Source organism: Heterodontus francisci, chromosome 4 (genome assembly GCF_036365525.1).
Source record: "Heterodontus francisci isolate sHetFra1 chromosome 4, sHetFra1.hap1, whole genome shotgun sequence".
NCBI lineage: Eukaryota > Metazoa > Chordata > Chondrichthyes > Heterodontiformes > Heterodontidae > Heterodontus > Heterodontus francisci.
In genome coordinates, this window is record NC_090374.1 from 77,684,120 (window position 1) to 77,705,083 (window position 20,964).

Genomic DNA, 20,964 nt, shown 5'->3' on the forward strand with positions numbered 1-20,964 from the left:
TGGTAGGATCTTGATGTGGTCTTGCTTTGCGACTCTGTGCATTGGCCAAGATGGGTAATGCCATGGCACACCACTTAGTTGATCCAGGAAAGCAGCTGATGTACCCGTCAACACCAATCCCTGCCCTGTTAGGAACCTTTGAATACATGAAGGAATCAACTTTATTTATCACATGGAAATAGGTATAGCTCATCCTACATTGTGTGATCCTCTACTCGTGAGGATCTGTTTGTGCCAGAGGTAATATCAACAGGCAGGTGCAATCCACGTAGAGGCCCCCGGTCATGAGCAGCAGCCCCCAAGGGGAGCTTGCCATTACGTTTGCTTTGCATCTACAGGCCCCACATGACATGCCATCGGATGTCAGAGCGCCAGTGTCAGAGGCGATTGCGCATGTAGAGAGGGTTGTGATATGTCTCTGTGCCTTGCTCAAGGATGACCTGCAGCCCATGGGCTCCAGTGGACATCCCATGCCTTTGTTCCTCATAGTGGCAGCGGTTCTCAAGCCTGATGCCTCTGCACCTTTTTAGGGACCCACCAGAGACCTTTGTGGGGTCACACAGTCAGCAGTGCACCGCTGCATCAGGGAGATCACCAATGCCCTGCACCGGAGGGCCAGTGAGTATGTCTGCTTCAGGATGGACTCTCACAGCTAGGCCCAGAGGGCCATTGGTTCTGGCACCATTGCCGGAGAACCATAGGTTGTATTGTTCATAGACTGCACTCATGTGGCCATCAGGCCTCTCGCCAGGCTACCACCTACAGATGTCACCATTAAAGGAGCCCTCTCAATCTAGGTGAAGCTGGTATGTGATCACCACAGATGCTTGCTGCAAATGTGTGATCGCTTCTCAGGCAGCTGCCATGACACCTGGGTCTTGTGCCAGTCCCGGCTGCCACCGCTGTTCACTGAACTGGCTCACATGTAGGGGTGGCTTCTTGGAGATAAGGGCTATCCTTTGCAGACATGGCTCCCAACACCAGTGAGAGACCCCACCACTGCTGCAGAGGAGAGGTCCAATGCCAGCCATTGAGCTACATGAGCCACCATTGAGCAGGAGATTGGCATGCTGAAAGAGCACCTCCAATGCCTGTATGGATAGGGTGATGCCCTGTACTATGGGCCAAAAAGGCCAGCTCTTTTCTTTGCTGCTCTGCACAACTACGCACCCAATAGGGGTCAGGCCTGGCATGATGAGGAGAGATGTAAACAGGGTTCTTCCTCGGACTATGAGGACGCTGAGGACCTACAACATGAAAGCACATGGGAGGGCAGATGGCACCCAGGCTCTGCACGCAGGGCTAGCAGTGAGGTAGGGATGTACAGAAGTGGCTTATCAGACAAAGGCTGTCTGCACCATAGGAACCGACATGAGCTCTGCAAGCCACACATCACCCTCGCTCACCTGCTGTGCACCTATCCACATCTGCAGCATCCCTTTCAGGTCTGTGAACTTGGACAAGTTAACTCTGCTTCTCTCGCCACATTTGCTGCCTGACCTGCAGGATTTCTGCAGCACTTTCTTCTTTGCTGCCAGCTTGACAGCAGCCCCACTCTAGCAGTCAGGTAAGTATTCTTTGACAGCTGTCAGGAAGCAGGTGCTGGGGTGCTTAAAATAGGGCCCCAGCACCTGCTGCACAACTATCGAAAACTCTCGCTGTACTGAATGTCCCGCTTCTCCCCACGTAATATGGGCCTCTATGGAAATGAGCCTCCATGATTAATGTTGTGGGGGCTTGGCAGTGGCCGGCGAATGCGGATATGCCGTCGAGTTCAAAGGGCACTGTGGCAGAGCGCGGCGCCCCAATAAAATTCAGCCCTAAGAAAATAATAGTAGATTTTTAAGCAGTTCAAAGATGACAGAATTAAACATCATTTAAGTTTTAAAGATCTCTTCATATTTTCTCTGCTTTTTCAGTAGCAAACTAGTTTTCCTCACATGAACAAATGAGGATCTATGTTTTAGCAGCCATTCTTGAATCTAACTTTCTAATCTCATGATAGTCAAAATCTGGAAGCTATTAACATAATGAAGTTATTATCAATAATGAATGATAATTGTTAAATAATTGGAGCGATAAAAGATGATCAGTAGTTTGGTTATAAGACGAACTTGTGAGTAATACAAATGAAAGTGAAAAATATTACTTTTTTCACAAATGAAGTTAAAAGATATTCTGAAAACAATCTTCTCTCATTTTTTTGTAGGTAACATTTATCAATGAAAATGTGCCTTCTCCAACTAGTTTTTCTGTTATGGAAGGTGAATATTGCAAAGGGTTGCCAGCTGATTTCTGCTCTTAGTTTGGATCATGGCAGATGCAGAGTTAGTTTTTAATGGCAGTATAGTGTCTCAATAATTGGATATTCTATTTTGTTTTTTTTAAATCAGCAGAGAAACTCCATATTAAGTTCCTTGCCAAAATTTCCTTGCTGTTATTAGCAGTAAAATTACTAATATTCTGCCACTAACAATTTGCAGGCATAAACTTTACACTGTGTTGAAAACAGTTTATTTTTTAAAATTAACAGAGTCCTGCTTGTCTCTGCTTTAAACCTGCCACCATGGAGTTAAGCCAGCCAAATGAGCTGACCCTGTTGTCTGACCCCATTTTACTGGTGACATTTTGTTCAGAAACAAGATGTGTTGTGCTTTCTGCTGAATATGGCCCCATACCTGACCCCCAAATGAGCACAGAAGCCAGTGTGATTTGTAATTTGGGGTTTTATAACTTTCTTTAAAAAAAAAACTTTCTTGTGATGAAGTTTTGTTCTTATCCAGATGGGTCAGGGCAGTGCAGGGAAATTGAGTAATTTCCTACTTTTGGCATCCAGTCCAAACAGCAAATACTATCAGGCCAAGCATGCCACAGGTCAGAAGTCAGTAAAGCTCCCTCTGCTTTAGCCTAAGAATCTGCCTTGTCCAAAAACACAGAAGACCACCAACTACTATAGCAATGTGACACTTCTGTTTCCTGTATCAACCATAATTATTGTGCCCCTGGTCATATTTTGCCAAATCGTAGTAATTTTTATCGTTTGAGATGGTTCAGCTTTAGCTTAGACTCTGACGGTCAGCAGCAGTCCTTCATCTAAATTGGATCTGAATTAAACATTTTCTTTGAACCAGGATTCCTTACCTTCAAAAAACAGTGCAGCTTTACAGTACTAGGGTGGGGTGTGGGGGTGGGTGGTGGCGAAGAAGAAGGGGCAATCCCAGGATGGGGGGGATCTGATCCTTGATCTCTGGGGGTCTTTGAATGGTGGGGAGAGGTGTCTGATTCAAGGGAAGAAGGCAAGCTTGGGGGTTGAGGGAAGCACTTCCTTCTCCTGGCCCACAAGCTGTAAAGGCACTTACTTTCTCCCCAAAGCTGTCCTCGCCTCTCTTGTGCTGTGGGATTTCCCGAGGCTTGAGAAACTTAGTTGGCCAGGGTTAAACCTATAGAACAGATTAAATTTGAGGTTGCCAGCCACATTCAAATATTTAAATTGCCAACCTGTCTCCTGGAAGCAGGTTGGCTGCCCGCCCCTGCCCCTTCTCCATGAAACCCGAAAGTGGGAGGATCGGTATCGGGTTTGAAATTTATAAAATTTTAACATCTCACTGGGCTGAACTCATTCATTTTTTGGGTTTTTTTGTTCTTTCATGGGATGTAAGCATCGCTGGCTAGGCCAGCATTTGTTGTCCATCTCTAATTGCCCTTGAGAAGGTGGTGGTGAGCTGCCTTCTTGAACCGCTACAGTCCATCTGGTGCAGGTACACCCACAGTGCAGTTAGAAAGGGAGTTCCTGGTTTTTGACCCAACAACAATGAAGCAACAGCAGCACAGACCCAAGTCAGGATGATGTGTGACTTGGAACAGAGCTTGTAGATGGTGGTGTTCCCATGCATCTGCTGCCCTTGTCCTTCTAGGTAGTAGAGGTCACAGGTTTGTAAGGTGCTTTCGAAGGAGGCTTGGCTAGAATGCATCTTGTAGATAGTACACACTGCTGCCACTGTGCGCCGGTGGCAGAGGGAGTGAATGTTTAAGGTGGTGGATGCAATGCTGATCAAACAGGGTGCTTTGTCCTGTTTGGTGTCAAGCTTCTTGAATGTTGCTGGAGCTAGACTCATCCAGGCAAGTGGAAAGTATTCCATCACACTTCTGACTTGTGCCTTGTCGATGGTGGACATCCCATGAATTATAAGTACAGAACAAAAGAATATACGTAGAACATTAAGAGCCTGAAAGAAGACTGTATTGGAAGGATTTTTTCCTCCCAGAGTAGTGGATATATGGAGTATGCTCCCAACTAATCAACTGATACCCCTAAATTATTGGTGGTTATCTAGTTAGAAATGGAATGGAGCTTTTTAAGAAGGATCAAAGGATGTGTAGAATACAATGGTTCCTGGACATGAGAATGTTATGTCAGGAAAGCTGACTGGCTAAGGATGAATAACATAAGTGTTATCTGCTCTAGAAATTTGCTTGATTTATCTTTGAGGATAGGGGAAATTTTGGAGATATTATCATCAGAAAATGCAATGTGTTAGACTCTGTGGTGGAGCAGGTTGTTCGTGATCTGTAAAATGACCAAGTTTGATCGGTTTAATGGACTGTTCTCATTAATAAATCCATATCTTATAATGATATAAAATAGAATTCACAATAAAATTGAATTCATTATCAGTAGAAATCTTAAGCGCTAATCTTTCATTGTTGAATCCTTGAGGAGAAGTTGAATGTATCTGTATATAAGTGGAAACACATGCCTCCAGTTATAAAGCATTTAATCTTAGAGCACTGACTGAGGGGGGGAAATTTGTTTACATAGCGCCAATTCAAGAGGCGCTACATGGACTACATCAGTTCCCTAGGGACAGGCGGCACCATGGGCCATTACCTGCGTGGCTCTTGTGGGTTTCCTCATTGATATTGTTGATGAAACCTGTGCGAGTTAGCGGTCAACGGTGCTGCCTACTCCCGGGGAATTGATGTAAGTATGCATAGCACTGCTTGAAGTGGCGCTACGTGAACAAATTTTGCCCCTTGAGTGTTTTAATTAAGAAGATGTTGAAATTGAAGCACTAGTTTTAGTGTACTGCTTGTGTAAAATTTCTATTTTCCCCATTTTAATAAATGATCTATTTTAAATACGCTGATGAATCTGCTAAAACTGAATTAGGAACTCGACACAAACAAGTAAAAGTGCACTAAAAATAGTGCCGAGCAAAACTCCAACCCCATAGAGACTCTTGGATATCAATGAGTGATTTCAAGATACTGGGCTGAATTGTGTTCTTTCCTTGAAGGTGGGCATGGAGGCGAGGTGGGAAAATAAAATAGCAGGGGGCGCTATTCCCAATGTCGCATGGGCCCCTGCCATTTTGTCCTGGGCAAGGAAGGCCGAGGATGGCTTTCCTTCCCCAGGCCAATTGAGGTCCTTAAATGGCCAATTAATGGCCACTTAAGGCCGGCTTCTTGCCTCAACCTCAATTTTGTTGAACGCAGAAGGGCCGACTGTCACGGGGAGACGCTGCCAGGCACAACCTGGCGGCCTCCTAGCGGTGTTGTGGGAAGGTCTCACTTTTGGGGGAATCCAGGGCCCCCCTCTCCCCCAGCAGTGATCACCACTCCCTGGGAAGACCACAGTTTTTCAATCTCTTCAGCGATATCAGACAACTGGTCTATGAGAGGAGGGCAGAGCATTAAATTAGTTTTAGATTGCTGGCATGGGTACAATACACCAACTGGCTTTCTTCTGTGCTATAAAACTCTGGCTCATTGAGTGAACTGGTACCAACAGCTACGTTGTGCATGTAGCAGGTACCAAAGAACAAAGAACAGTACAGCACAGGAACAGGCCATTCGGCCCTCCAATCCTGCGCCGATCTTGATGCCTGCCGAAACTAACACCTTCTGCACTTCCGGGGCCCATATCCCTCGATTACCTTCCTATTCATGTATTTGTCAAGATGTCTCTTAAACGTCGCTATCGTATCTGCTTCCACCACCTCCCCTGGCAGCAAGTTCCAGGCACTCACCACCTTCTGTGTAAAAAAACTTGCCTCGCACATCCCCACTAAACTTTGCCCCTCACACCTTAAACCTATGTCCCCTAGTAACTGACTCTTCCACCCTGGGGAAAAGCTTCTGACTATCCACTCTGTCCATGCCGCTCATAACTTTGTAAACCTCTATCATGTCGCCCCTCCACCTCTGTCGTTCCAGTGAAAACAATCCGAGTTTTTCCAACCTCTCCTCAAACCTCATGCCCTCCAGACCAGGCAACATCCTGGTAAACCTCCTCTGTACCCTCTCCAAAGCCTCCACGTCCTTCTGGTAGTGTGGCGACCAGAATTGCACGCAATATTCTAAGTGTGGCCTAACTAAGGTTCTGTACAGCTGCAACATGACTTGCCAATTTTTATACTCTATGCCCCGACCGATGAAGGCAAGCATGCCGTATGCCTTCTTGACTACCTTATCCACCTGCTTTGCCACTTTCATTGACCTGTGGACCTGTACGCCCAGATCTCTCTGCCTGTTAATACTCCTAAGGGTTCTGCCATTTACTGTATACCTCCCACCTGCATTAGACCTTCCAAAATGCATTACCTCACATTTGTCCGGATTAAACTCCATCTGCCATTTCTCCGCCCAAGTCTCCAACCGATCTATATCCTGCTGTATCCTCTGACAATCCTCATCATTATCCGCAACTCCACCAACCTTTGTGTCGTCCGCAAACTTACTAATCAGACCAGCTACATTTTCCTCCAAATCATTTATATATACTACAAAGAGCAAAGGTCCCAGCACTGATCCCTGTGGAACACCACTAGTCACATCCCTCCATTCAGAAAAACACCCATCCACTGTTACCCTCTGTCTTCTGTGACTGAGCCAGTTCTGTATCCATCTTGCCAGCTCACCTCCGATCCCGTGTGACTTCACCTTTTGCACCAGACTGCCATGAGGGACCTTGTCAAAGGCTTTACTGAAGTCCATATAGACAACATCCACCACCCTTACCTTATCAATTATCTTCGTCACTTCCTCAAAAAACTCAATCAAATTAGTAAGACACGACCTCCCCTTCACAAAACCATGCTGTCTCTCGCTAATAAGTTCGTTTGTTTCCAAATGGGAGTAAATCCTGTCCCGAAGAATCCTCTCTAATAGTTTCCCTACCACTGACGTAAGGCTCACCGGCCTATAATTTCCTGGATTATCCTTACCACCCTTCTTAAACAAAGGAACAACATTGGCTATTCTCCAGTCCTCTGGGACCTCACCTGTAGCCAATGAGGATGCTAAGATTTCTGTCAAGGTCCCAGCAATTTCTTCCCTTGCCTCCCTCAGTATTCTAGGGTAGATCCCATCAGGCCCTGGGGACTTATCTACCTTAATGCTTTACAAGACACCCAACACCTCCTCCTTTTTGATAATGAGATGACTGAGACTATCTACACTCCCTTCCATAGGCTCATCATCCACCAAGTCCTTCTCCTTGGTGAATACTGATGCAAAGTACTCATTTAGCACCTCACCCATTTCCTCTGGCTCCATGCATAGATTCCCATCTCTGTCCTTGAGTGGGCCAACCCTTTCCCTGGTTACTCTCTTGCTCTTTATATATGTATAAAAAGCCTTGGGATTTTCCTTAATCCTGTTTGCCAATGAACAGAATATTTGTCCTGTAAGTCCATACCATGTGTTGATCATTTCTTGGGTAGCGCAAATAGTCCTGACATCAGTACTAAATTAAGCTTTTACCATGTTGATCCTGTGTCCCCTTGCCCCCTCTGCCAGTTTAGTTTGAAAAAGTGTTCTCTGTGCTGTTACTATCTTCAGTTGCATTCATGTACTATCTTTAGCGTTACTGCAAAGCAGTTTTTTACTGCTATTTTTCAGAAGCAACACAGCACAGAATACTGAGACAATTATAATAATTTATGAGCTTCATTATTTTCAAATCTTTTAATTAAAATGTATTTTTTGTTTATTCTGTATAGCCATAACAATTAATTAATGAAAGAATATTTCTATTTGCAGAAGTGCTCACTTCATATACAAATCTTAAGGAGACAGCCTCTGAAGCAGCACTAGGAGACTTTTTAACAGCTTTTAAAAACAATGCCGAGCAAATGCAAGATGCAGTGAATGCACTGACACCATTCCAAAATCAACATGATGATGGTAAGAAATAACACATGAGCAGTATCTGTATTGTTTCTTGAATTACTCTGCAACACTGGGCAGATGCTTGGGTACCAGAACATCCATTGAAAGTGGATGTTAGGCATTTCTAGACTGTCTTCAGACCAGTCGATATGAAAAGGGCAATCAGAAATGCAGCAAAGCTGCATTGGGTGGAATTGACAATTTGGCTGATTTGACAACAGCTCTAGGCACAACATTTTGCTTCCACATTGTCCTACTGCAGGCCTTCAGCACATAACTTCACATCCCTATAGAGTCATCGAGTTACACAGCACAGAAACAGGCCCTTTGGCCCATTGTGCCTGTGCCGGCCATCAAGCACCTCTCTATTCTACTCCCATTTTCCAGCACTTGGCCGGTAGCCTTGTATGCTATGGTGTTTCAAGTGCTTATCTAAATATTTCTTAAATGTTGTGAGGGTTCCTGCCTCTACCACCCCTTCAGGCAGTATGTTCCAGATTCCAACCACACTCTGGGTGAAAATTTTTTTCCTCAATTCCCCTCTTACCTTAAATCTATGTCCCCCTCCGCTAAGATACAAAGTTTCCCCCTATCTATCCTATCAATGCCCCTCATAATTTTGTATACGTCAATCAGGTCCCCCCTCAGCCTTCTCTGTTCTAAGGAAAACAACCCTAGCTTATCCAGTCTCTCTTTATAGCTGAAATGCTCCAGCCCAGACAACATCCTGGTGAATCTCCTCTGCACCCTCTCCAATGCAATCACATCCTTCCTATAGTGTGGTGACCAGAACTGTACACAGTACTCCAGCTATGACCTAACTAGTGTTTTATACAGCTCCATCATAACCTCCTTGCTCTTATATTCTATGCCTCGGCTAATAAAGGCAAGTATCCCATATGTCTTCCCAAACCACCTTCTCTACCTGTGCTGCTGCCTTCAATGATCTATGGACAAGTGCACCAAGCTCCCTCTGACCCTCTGTACTTCCTAGAGTCCTATCATCCAATGCATATTCCCTTGCCTTGTTAGTCCTCCCAAAATGCTTCACACTTCTCAGGATTAAATTCCATTTGCCACTGCTCTGCCCATCTTGCCAGCCCATCTATATCGTGCTGTAATCTAAGGCTTTCCTCCTCACTATTTATGACACCACCAATTTTCGTGTCATCTGCGAACTTACTGATCATACCTCCTATATTCATGTCTACATCATTAATGTACACTATAAAAGGTCCAATAGTGCTTCTTCTCTGCTTTAACCCTGTTTGATTGAGACAGCCTAGGAACAAATATTCTGTACAGAATCTTTCCTGATGTGGTGTTACTCTGCATTCATAAGTTCACACATTGTCTCAAACCCTTTGATCTGTTCCAACACCACTGATGAGCCTCTTGGGCCATCAAAACATATCTAAGATGACCCTGGTCATTCCTACAGTCATAGAAAAGCTCCTGCTGATATTTGAACAGCCTTTCACTGTTCAGTCACCTGGCTTCTAATAAAAAGAATATCATTAGTGAAATTTTGTGAAAAAAATTTCTTGTAAAAGTGTAACTACTGTAAACTTGTTAAAATTAATTCTCAGGATGTGGGTGGCTCTGTCAAGACCAGCATTTATTGCCCATCCCTGACTTACTGGACCACTTCAGTGGGCAGTTAAGAGTCAATTTTGGGGTGGGACTGGAGTCATATATTGGCCAGACATGAGTCCAGGAACATCAGCTTTACAGTGTACTCTCGTCAGTTTCTTAGTAAATTAAGTATTTTTTATATCCAAAAAATTTTAACGTGTTACTAGCTCCTGATCAGGAGTGGTAGCATAGTGGTTATTTTACTGGACTATTAATTCAGAGGCATGGGCCAGAATTTTAACTGCAAAGTGGGGGGTGGGGGGTGCGCGGGTGGGGTGTTGCAGGTTCAGGTGTGGAAGTTTGGGGAAGGAGGGGTGGGATTAAAGCTTCGAAAACTGGTGCCTGGTCAGGAACCCAACATGATCCTACCCACTCCCAGGCAGGCAGATTTGCAGGCGAGCAGGAACCCAAGTGGAGCTGTTGGGTAAGTAATTGTAATATTTAAGTCCCCAATTAACTCTGAATTTAACCCAGATTTCTGACTTTAACAGCTAGCGCACGGGTTTTCAGAGCAGTGTGGAACTCACCAGGGTCAACAAGGTGAGCGCACAGCGAGGAGTAGTTGTTCAATGAAACCTACAGGCTAAAAAGCCTTTAAAAGGTGAAATTGCATATTGCTGGCCAACCTCTGTGAAAGGCTTATGCTCACAGCACCTGTTCTGAGACCCTGATTTCACAGCTTTGAAGATGATTTCCAACTTTTTGGAAGTCATTTCACGTATCTTAGATTTTACTCACCTTGATCTCAACTTCCCTCCTGTCAGTCTTCACTGCTGCATGGGAACAACTTATGCAGCAATAGCCTGGACTGATGAGGAGCAACAGGAGCAGCCACACCAACACCCACAGCATCAAGAGCCACACCAACAACTGCAGCACCAACAGTATCTGGAACTGCAACAGCACCTGCCTTCTCCGCTCCACAGGACAGAGGGAATAGACACAGAGGTCCAGCACAGGGTATACAGAGAGAGGATAGGATTCTTGGGCATGACAGAGCAACAATGTCTCAGGTGGCTTAGGCTTTCATGGCAGGTCATTCCTTCCAAGAGGGCCAAATGGACAGATATTGCCAGTGGCCATTAAGGTCACCACAGCCCTGAACCTCTTCACCTTCAGCTCCTTCCAGGGCTCAATTGGTCACATCTACAGGATCTCACAATCTGCTGCCCACAACTGCATCTCCCAGTCACAAATGCCTTGTTTGCCAAGGCTGCCACTTATGTTCACTTTGCTGTGGATGAGGCCAGGTAAACACAGAGGGCTGTCAATTTCACTGCAGTGGCTGGATTCCACAGGTGCAGGGGGTCATTGACTGCAAACGTGGCAATCAAGGCACCTTTATATCAGCCTGGACTGTTCATCTGTCACAAGGAGACTAGGGCTACCCTCTAAGGACATGGCTGATGACTCCTGTAAGAAACCCCACCAGTGATGCAGAGGTCAGGTACAACAGGGGGCCACTTGACTACAAGGACGATCATAGATCAAGCCATTGGGTTTCTGAAGTGCCTCGACAGATGGGGGGAGCCCTTCAGCATGCCCATCAAGGGTTTCCAGAATGATTATGGTCAGCTGTGCCTTACACAGATCGTGCTGCAGAGAGGTAAAGACAGATGCAAAGTACTCATTTATTACCACAGCCATGCCCCCTGCCTTCATGCATAAATCCCCTTTTTGGTCCCTAATCGGCCCCACACCTCCTTTTACCATTCTTTTACTATTTATATGCCTATAGAAGACTCTTGGGCTTCCTTTTATGTTAGCTGCCAGTCTCTTCCCATGCTGTCTCTTTGCTTCTCTTACTTGTTTTTTCACTTCCCCATTGAACCTTCTGTATTGAGCTTGATTCTCAATTGTATTATCCTCATGAAGTCTGTCATATGCATCCTTTTTCTGTTTCATCTTACTTTCTATCTCTTTCGTCATCCAAGGAGCTCTTTCCCTCTCATGGGAATGTACCTTGACTGTACCTGAACTATCTCCTCTTTAAAGACAGCCCATTGTTCTGTTACAGTTTTGCCTGCCAATCTTTGATTCCAATTTATCTGGGGCGGATCAGTTCTTAACCCACTGACGTTGGCCCTCCCCCAATTAATTATTCTTACTGTAGATTGTTCCTTGCCTTTTTCCATAGCCAACCTTATGATACTATGATCACTGTCCAACTGTTCAATGGCATTAACATTGCTGAATCCCCTATCATCAATATCCTGGGAGTCACCATTGACCGGAAACTTAACTGGACCGGCTGCATAAATACTTTGACTACAAAAACATGTCAGTGGCTGGGTTCTTCTGTGGCGAGAAACTCACCTCCTGACCAGCGTTCCCTCTAAGCTGCAAGGGTGTGCGGCCACGCAACAGTCGGGAATGTGCCACGCAGGGGACAAATCAGCTGCACACAAGCAGCAGTCCCTTTAAAATGTGCACAAGTAATGCTGCACGGCAATCTTAAAGGGACAGCGCAGTGCAACAAATGGGCCACGCACAGTGAAGGGAAATTATCGGGAACATTGCTCCTGACTCCTCAAAGCCTGTCCACCTCTACAAGGCACAGGATAGGAGTATGATGGAATACTTCCCACTTGTCTGGATGAGTGAAGCTCTAACAATACTCTAGGAAGCTCACTATCATCCAGGGCAAAGCATCCCACTTGATTGGCATACCATCCACCACCTTAAACATTCACTCCCACCACTATTGTCGCACAGTGGCAACAATGTGTACCATCTACAAGATAAACTGCAGCAGTTCGTCAAGGCTGCTTCAACAGCAAATTCCAAACCTGTGACCTCTCTCTCCTAGAAGAACAAGGGTAGCAGGTGCATGGGAACACCACCATCTGCAAGTTCCCCTCCAAGTCACACACCTTCCTGGCTTGGAAATATATCCCTGTTCCTTCATCACCTTTGCTGTATCCAGCGCTCTCAGTTGTTTCTTGATGTCATGTGGAGTGAATCACCTCGTCAGTGATGTCCACATCCCATGAACGAATTTTAAAAAATGTGTGCCAGATTCCATTTTGGTAAAGGCGTTATTGCGTGCAGTTAAATCTGCTGGAGAACAGGCAGATTATGATGTCAATTACTGTGAAATGCTGATTTTATGCCACAGTTCCATTTTGGAGCTCCACACTCCAGCCAATGCTCTCTTAAGCTTGCAAACCGAACACACATTAAGCGTTATTTAAAGGGCCTGTCAACTATTCACAGGTTGGTTGCTGGTTGATTTCTTCTGGCTGTTGCTACAATTCTACATGTTTTTCCAGCTTTCCATAGTTGTTTCAACTTCCAGGGAGTGGTGTGGCAGCTGCTGAAATACCTTTTGCTCATTTCAAGGCGTTTACAGAAACGAAAACAGAAATGCTGTAAATACTCAGCAGGTCAGGCAGCATCTGTGGAGAGAGAAGCAGAGTTAACGTTTCAGATCTGTGACCTTTCACAGTTCTTCAGTTCTGAAGGTCATCACTGAAATCTGCCAACTACGACTGCCACAACTCCAACCCCAGTGGCTGTGAAGGTGACTATGGCTCTGAACTTTTCTACATCTGGCTCCTTCCAGAGACATTAGTAACATCTCTCAGTTTGCAGTCCACTTTTGCATAAGGGAGGTCACTGAGGCTTCTATTCAAAGAGCGATCACTTCAATCTTTCTTGCCAGAGAGAAGCAGGAAGAACAAGGATTTGCAAGGTTTGCTGGTTTCCTCATGGTGTAAGGTGTCATTGATTGCAGTAACATTGCTATATGGACACCACAGGTCAACTCTACCATTATCAGAACCAAAATGGATTTCAGCGGGGGTGTGGCCATAGGCAGCGCATCATATTGGTCAACGCCCAGTACCCTGCTAGTAATCACAATGCATTCATTCTGCAGGAGCTCGCTGTGCCAGCTGTATTTCAGCCACCACCAAACCAAAGGGTGGATAATGGGCGGCAATGACTATTTGTTGATGACATAACTCAAGATTGCAGTTTGCAACCCACACACTAGACTGCAGCAAGCATACAATAAGAGTCATGCTGCAACAAGAAATATGATAGAGCACACCATTGTTGTTCTCCAGCAACGTTTCCACAGCCTGGACCGCACTGGAGGGCACGGCTGAGCGAGTCTCAAGATTTGTAGGAACAGCATTTGTCACCACCTATCAGGCAAGAAGTTGAGGAGCAGTAGTATGAGGAGGAGACAGAAGAGGAGGAAGAGGAAGGGAGGCTGTGATCTAGACAGCCCCTTTCTGCCCGAGCTGTATGTGAAGAACTAATTCGAATGTAATGCCAGTAACCTCAACCCCTAGCTTTAAGTAGTGCTAGCAAGTTATAATTTTGAGCCCCCTGCAGATGTGTGCAGTCACTCAACTGTGCAGTTGGTGCTGACTGCACACAGAAATTGTGCTAATAAACAGGCAGCATGAAGATGCCATGTTGTCTGCATTATATCGAATGAGCACTAGGTAATTGTGCATTACAATCCCTGAACCCTTATTTGGGGGTTTTATTCATTTTAACCCCTTTTCTTTCTTAAATGAGCAGCAATTTCCACCCCCCCCCCCCCCCCCCATCTCTCTCCAACGCTGTCCTTTTAGGATGAACCAAGTGGTATATAATTCAGTTTACAATTAATATTCAGTATTTTGTTTGTGAAAGTTTGTGTCTGCTTGAGAAATTTAAATGTAATACTGTATTTTAATAATTTCCTGTCTTTTTTAGTACTCCTATTGGAGTAAATGGCTTCATTTTTTTATTTTGAAAGTGTTCTTGTTGATTGCTATCATCTATTTGCAGGGATGAGAATCTTGAAATTGCATCAGTTAACACCAGCATGTTAGACCTTCAACATCAGTTTCACCATTAAAAACGGCTCACTTATTCTGAGGCAGTGAATAACTGGCCTATGCTCAGTTTCCTCCCTGGGCCAGTGCATAGTTAGCTGCTCCTAGCAGCAGTAGGACAGATATAGTTAGCCCTAGTGTCCCTGGATTAAGAAAGGAGAAAATGGTCAATGGATTACAGATAGAATTCTGATTGCTGTTTCTAAATGTATGGATGTTGGGTAAGGACTAGGTTGTGATAATGACTGCAGTCATACAGCCTACAGACACTCATTATCTAGACTCACACATGAAGTTGGATAGGTACTGGCATTCATGAAATAGTATCCCAACAAAGTTAATGTCTTAAGGAGAGGAGAGGAGGAGAGAAAATGGGTTAAAACAAAGGGAGGAATGATAAAATGGTGTTACGAGATTTGCATTCTAATTTAGAGAATGGTGGTTAAATTGGAAAGCCCCCGAAAATAGGCACAGGGATCATGGTGCGCGTTGTTTGTACTGCAGGCAGGACGGCAACTTTGTGCTGCCTGCTCGTTTCCATGATTGCTGCATGCGGCCAGCGCTCCCTACGCTGTTGATTGGCTGCATGCATCAGCAGGAGGCCCAGTATTGTGAGTGCCTGTTCTACTTAAAAGTAACTTTTAATGTGGAGGTGCATTGAGGTTGCTCATTGTGCTGAGATCATTCTGAATATTGTGCTGTGGAAAATTAAACAATGGCTGACCATCAGGTAGAGGGGGCACCAAGGTTTTCCGGCGCTCCACTGAATGTCTTGCTGGAAGATGTGGAAAGAAGAAATGTCCTGTATCCACAGAGGGCTGGGAGGCCCTCCAGACACATGCTCAGAAGGCGGAGTTAGCTGTGGAGGTCAATGCCAGGAATATAGCCCCAATGACGTAAATGCAGTGCATGAAGAAATTTAATGATCTCACCTGAGTTGTCACGATCAGAAGTTCATCGTCAAATGCCAATCCTACCAACGGCACGACTAGCCTCATCCACTGCTCAATTCAGTACGCCCTCATCACTCATTTACCAACAATCTCTATCAATCCCAGACTTAACGTTCATATGCTTTACCTTGGCCTTGCACACTTAACACTGTAGAAAGCCTCGCATCTAAATCTCAGCTTGCACACACTGGCAGCTAACAGGACAGAGTTCAACAGGACACATTCAACCATGACAGCCGCATCACCCAAACATATTGCACGATGCTCACTGGCACAGAACAGATGGCAGCAGAAATTAAAGGAAATGGGGGAGGCATGCCCACATGTTTTAACCTCCTTGGAGGAGATGCTGCTGGCCATGGGAAAAGACATTGCCCTTTGCTCTCTCTTCCTTCTCCCTCTCCTAGCAACTTGTCCTACTTTACATGGCCTCATTCTCCCAGTTATACCCAATTCAAGAGGAAGCCTTATTAGGCCACTTATGTATGGAAATAACTGGTTTAGGTGCAAGCCTTTAAGTCACCAAAAAAGTACTTCAGCTACAACCAAACCATTTCCCGTAGACTATGGAAACTTACATCAAGTGTCAGGTAAGCCCCCGCCTGCCAAGAATAAGGAAAATTAAGTTTGCCACAAGAACATTGATTTTAAACTGTTGTTGGTGAAGAAAGAACTTGCTTTAAAAAACAGTTGGAGCCCCTGACTGGAAAAACATTTGCACAGTAAAAGACAGTGTTGGAGCAAGGGACCAAGTCCTTGCTTCCCCAATACACAGAAGAAGTGGTTAGACCAGTTTGGTCACATGACTAGCTGACTGTTGGAGTTTTTTGAATTTGAACTTCCAACAGAGAATTTAAAATCCGAAAGCTGTTTTCTCCTGGACTGAGAACAACTCTATCCTGTCTGCTTTCATCTCACTCTCACCAGCTTTGGAAATGATCGAAGACACATTAACCCCAAGAGAGAAAAGTCTCCTACAATGAACAAGGTTTAAGAAGAATACTACTTACAAAAGGACTTAAGTGAGCTCGAAGCACAGTAAACAAGAAACTCTTCCAATATTGCCTCAAACCTCTCCATTTTTTTTCTTTTGCTCTTTTCTGTCCCTATTTGCATGTGTGTATCGCGTGTGCATGCTAGCGTAGGCACATTGTATATCCGTAGGCGTTAAACGTATTAGAGTTTAAGTTTAAGGTTTAATAAATTTCACTTTTCTACTTTAAACCTAAGAAAGCCTGTTTATGGTGAACAAGAATTCACCAAAGGGGGGACTCAAAACATAGTGTGTTTAAAATCAAACCCTGTTAAAATAAGACCAGGTGAAGACTGCAAAAGACCCCTAGACACCTTTCTCACCTGGTCGTAACAGAAATTTAGGTACCAGCATTTGGAATTTTACCCACAGATGAACAAGAGAAATTGAAAGTAAGAAGCCAAATTGGAAGTGAGAAGCCTAATCAAATAAAGAGCAATATTAATACAGGTTTTCTTGTGATTGTGTGTGATTGAATACTAACATGTCTGCGACTGAAGCTAGTAGCTCCCCAAGCCAGGAAGTAACTTCAGATAAGGAGGAGTCGAGGAAAATGGCTGAGCAGTGTGGGATCACTGTACGTGGCAAGGCTAGGAAGTCTGAACTCCTAAGGCTAGTGGCCCACCATTTTTCCCTTGAATCTGAAGAAGTAGAAACAGGCTTAGAAGCAGAATCCAACAGAGTAGTGTTAGCAAAGCTCCAATTGGAACAGAGGAAACTTGAATTAGAGAAAGAGAAAAAGAGAGCGAGAGGCAGGAGAGGGCGAAAGAGAGAGCCTTCCAAAAGGAACCAGAAGAGAAAGAGAGAGCCATTCAAACGGAACATAAAGAAAATGAAAGGCAGGAAAGAGAGAAAGAAAAACAGGAGAAGGAAAGAGAGAGAGAGGAGAGAGAGAGAGAGAGAGGAAGAATATTCCGGAAAGAATCCAAAGAGAGAGAGTTAAATTGGTTGAGTTAACGATGGGCGACAGAGTAACCCCAGTGAAAGCATGGCCAATATGGAGGAGCATGATTCTGGGCTGGGTACAAAATTGCAAAAACTCACTCAGTTAATTCCAAAGTTCAATGAGGAAGATGTAGAAACATTTTCTGTGTCCTTCGAGAAACTGGCAAGGCAGCTAAAATGGCCAGCTGAGAACTGGTCTCATTTAGTGCAAAGCAAACTAACTGGAAAAGCCCATGAGGTTTATTCCTTATTGCCAGATGAGAGCTCATCAAATTATGAACAGACCAAAAATGCTATCCTCGAGGTATATGAATTAGTACCCGAAGTGTACCGCCAAAAGTCTAGAACCCTCTAAAAGCAAGTTAATCAAACTTATCTGGAGTTTGAAAGAAGTAAGCAGCTGACTTTTGACTAGTGGCTGAGGGCCCTAAAAATACAGCTCAGCTGTGTGACTCTCAGAGAAGTAATTCTGTTAGAGGAATTTAAAAACTCTCTCCCACTCTCAACAAAGACCCATGTAGAGGAGCAGCGGGTTCAGGGTGCCCGGCTGGTGGCCATTCTGGCCGATGAGTTTGCTTTAATTTATGTCGGTTTCCCAGGGAGAAGCTTTCCTAATCACCCCCACAAATCCGAAAAGGACAAAGGGTGGGAAGGTGATATCTGCCCAGGCAGTCCTGGGAGAGAACGGAAAGCAGGAAACACAGGAGGCCCTCCTCCAGCCAAAAAGGAAGGTCTGTGAGCAAGAGTGAGACCCAGCGACCTGTTTGCTTTCTTTGCAATAAAGCAGGGCATTTAAAAGCTGACTGCTGGAAACTAAAGGGAAAACCAGTAGGGTTAATCAGGGCACACCCGCTCAATGAAGACGGGACCCTGATGGAAAACAGAACAGGCTGTGGTTTTAACTGCAGTAAGAGTGCAATCCAGGAAGCTTACTACGGCCAGTGCAGGAAAAGATAATAGGATTCCTGAAGGTTATCAGGGTTTTGTGTCTGAAGGGAGAATAACACGATACCCCTCGAGTGGGGCAAGCAAGCCCATAGTAATTCTCAGGGACACAGGGGCGACTAGATTCTTTTTACTGGGAAAAGGCCTGACCTTTCCCCCAGAAAGTGCAGTGAAAACCAAAATGGTGGTGAATGGTATTGGAGGGCAGTGTATGCCTGTACTGGTACACCAGGTGCAGCTGGAGTGCGACCTAGTTTCGGGTTGGGGTTGGCCTGTTCCTAGGTAATGATCTGGCAGGGATGAAGTTGGTAGCCCCCCCAGTAGTGAAAGAAAGACCACAGGAGGTCAAAGAGACTGGGCAGAGTCCCTGAATGTGTAGTGGATCAAGCCATGATGAAACCAGCTCCTCCAGAGGAGACTGCATTAGCACTTCAGGCGGGTGACCATGAAGTCTGCCTGTCCAAGACTTTCTTTGGAAAGTAAGAAGACCCAGGGAATGAATTAAATAAATTTTCCCTAGCTGAGGCTCAGCAAGCTAACCCAGTATTGCAAGAGTTAGCACAGGCTGCCCAGTCTGAAAGTGAAGCAGAAAGGCTGATGACGAAATGGAGTTCTCCTCACAGACCTGAGGGCAAGGAGTGAACAGTAGTTCACCAGTTAGTGGTGCCACAGAGGTACCAGGGAGAAATATTAAGAAGGGTTCATGAGACTACAGTGGCTGTACATGCTAGTATACGAAAGACCAAAGCCCGCATAAGACAGCTGCTTGACTGGCCAAAACGCCACCAAGATGTGGTGGAGTACTGCAGGAGTTGCCACATGTGCCAGGTTAAGGGGAAACCCCAACCTACAGTGAAACCTGCACCCCCTAAGTCCTGTTAGGAGGACCCTCCAGCCAAGGGCTGGTGAACTGTAAGGGACCCTCGCCGAGAACAAATACATTGCAGAACCTACCAGGTTCTGGTGACTCCAGGATGGTATGTTGCCTCCCTGGTGCTAGGGTCAAGGATGTCACGGAGCGGCTGCAGAACATTCTGAAGGGGGAGGGTGAACAGTCAGAGGTTGTGGTACACATTGGTACCAACGACCTAGGTGGAAAGAGTGATGAGGTCCTGCAACAAGAATGTAGGGAGCTAGGTAGCAGATTAAAAAGCAGAACCTCAAAGGTTGTAATCTCTGGATTACTCCCGGTGCCACATGCTAGTGAGTATAGGAATAGGAAGACAGAGCAGATGAATGCGTGGCTGAAGACATGGTGTAGGAGGGAGGGCTTTAGTTTCCTGGGTCACTGGATCTGTTTCTGGCGAAGGTGGGACCTGTTCAAGTTGGATGGGTTGCACGTGAACCAGAAGGGAACCAACATCCCTGCTGGGAGGTTTGCCAGTGCTGTTGGGGGGTGGGGGGATCGTTTAAGCTAATTTGGCAGGGGAATGGGATACAGAGTGGAGGTACAGTAGGGGTGATGCACAGTCAAAAATAGAAGAGAAACTGAGTCAGTCTGAAAGCCAGAGCAAATATAGAACTGTTAAGACACAAGCGAATAATGCAAGGCTGCATGGCATCTATTTTAATGCAAGGAGTCTTACTAGTAAAGCAGATGAATTGAGGGCATTGATTAACACATGGGAATATGATATTATTCCTATCACAGAGACATGGTTGAGGGAAGGGCAGGACTGGCAGCTCAATATTCCAGGGTATAGAATCTTCAGGCGCAACAGGGGAGGGTGTAAAAGAGGAGGTTGCGTTGCACTGTTGATCAAGGAGTCAATTACTGCAGTAAGGAGGGATGATATCTTACAAGGTTCCTCAAATGAGGCCATATGGGTAGAACTTAAAAACAAAAAGGGGGCAATTACTTGGCTGAGAGTGTATTACAGGCCTCCAAACAGTCAGGGAGGGATAGCGGAGCAGATATGTAGGCAAATCTCAGAGAGGTGTAAAAATAATAGGGTAATAATCGTAGGGGATTTCAACTTCCCCAATATTAACTGGGATAGTCTTAGTGCAAAAGACTTAAAGGGGGCAGAATTCTTAAAGTGCATACAGGAGAGCTTTTTGAGCCAGCAGGTAGAACGTCCTACAAGAGAAGGGGTGGTACTGGACCTAAACCTGGGGAACGAAGCCGGACAAGTGATAGAAGTGTCAGTGGGGGAGCATTTCGGGGATAGTGACCATAACTCTGTAAGATTTAAGGTAGTTATGGAAAAGGACAAAGAGGGACCGGAAATAAAAGTCCTGAATTGGGGGATGGCTGATTTCAATATGATAAAACAGGATCTGGCCAAAGTGGACTGGGAGCAACTACTTGTAGGAAAGTCTACATCAGACCAGTGAGAGTCATTCAAAAAGGAAATCGTGAGAGTTCAGGGCCAACATGTTCCCGGAAAGGTGAAGGGTAGGACTAACAAGTTCAGGGGATGTCAAGGGATATAGAGGATTGGAT

General features: G+C 45.2%; 1 protein-coding gene across 1 annotated transcript in view; it reads left to right on the forward strand.

Annotated features, from left to right (window-relative positions):
* The window catches only part of LOC137369102 (uncharacterized), a 323,628-nt gene that overhangs the window by 294,162 nt on the left and 8,502 nt on the right, over positions 1-20,964 (forward strand). The window contains exon 11 of the mRNA XM_068029753.1: positions 8,044-8,187. Within this exon, the coding sequence (XP_067885854.1) occupies positions 8,044-8,187 (144 nt within the window). The remainder of the gene's footprint in view (positions 1-8,043; positions 8,188-20,964) is intronic.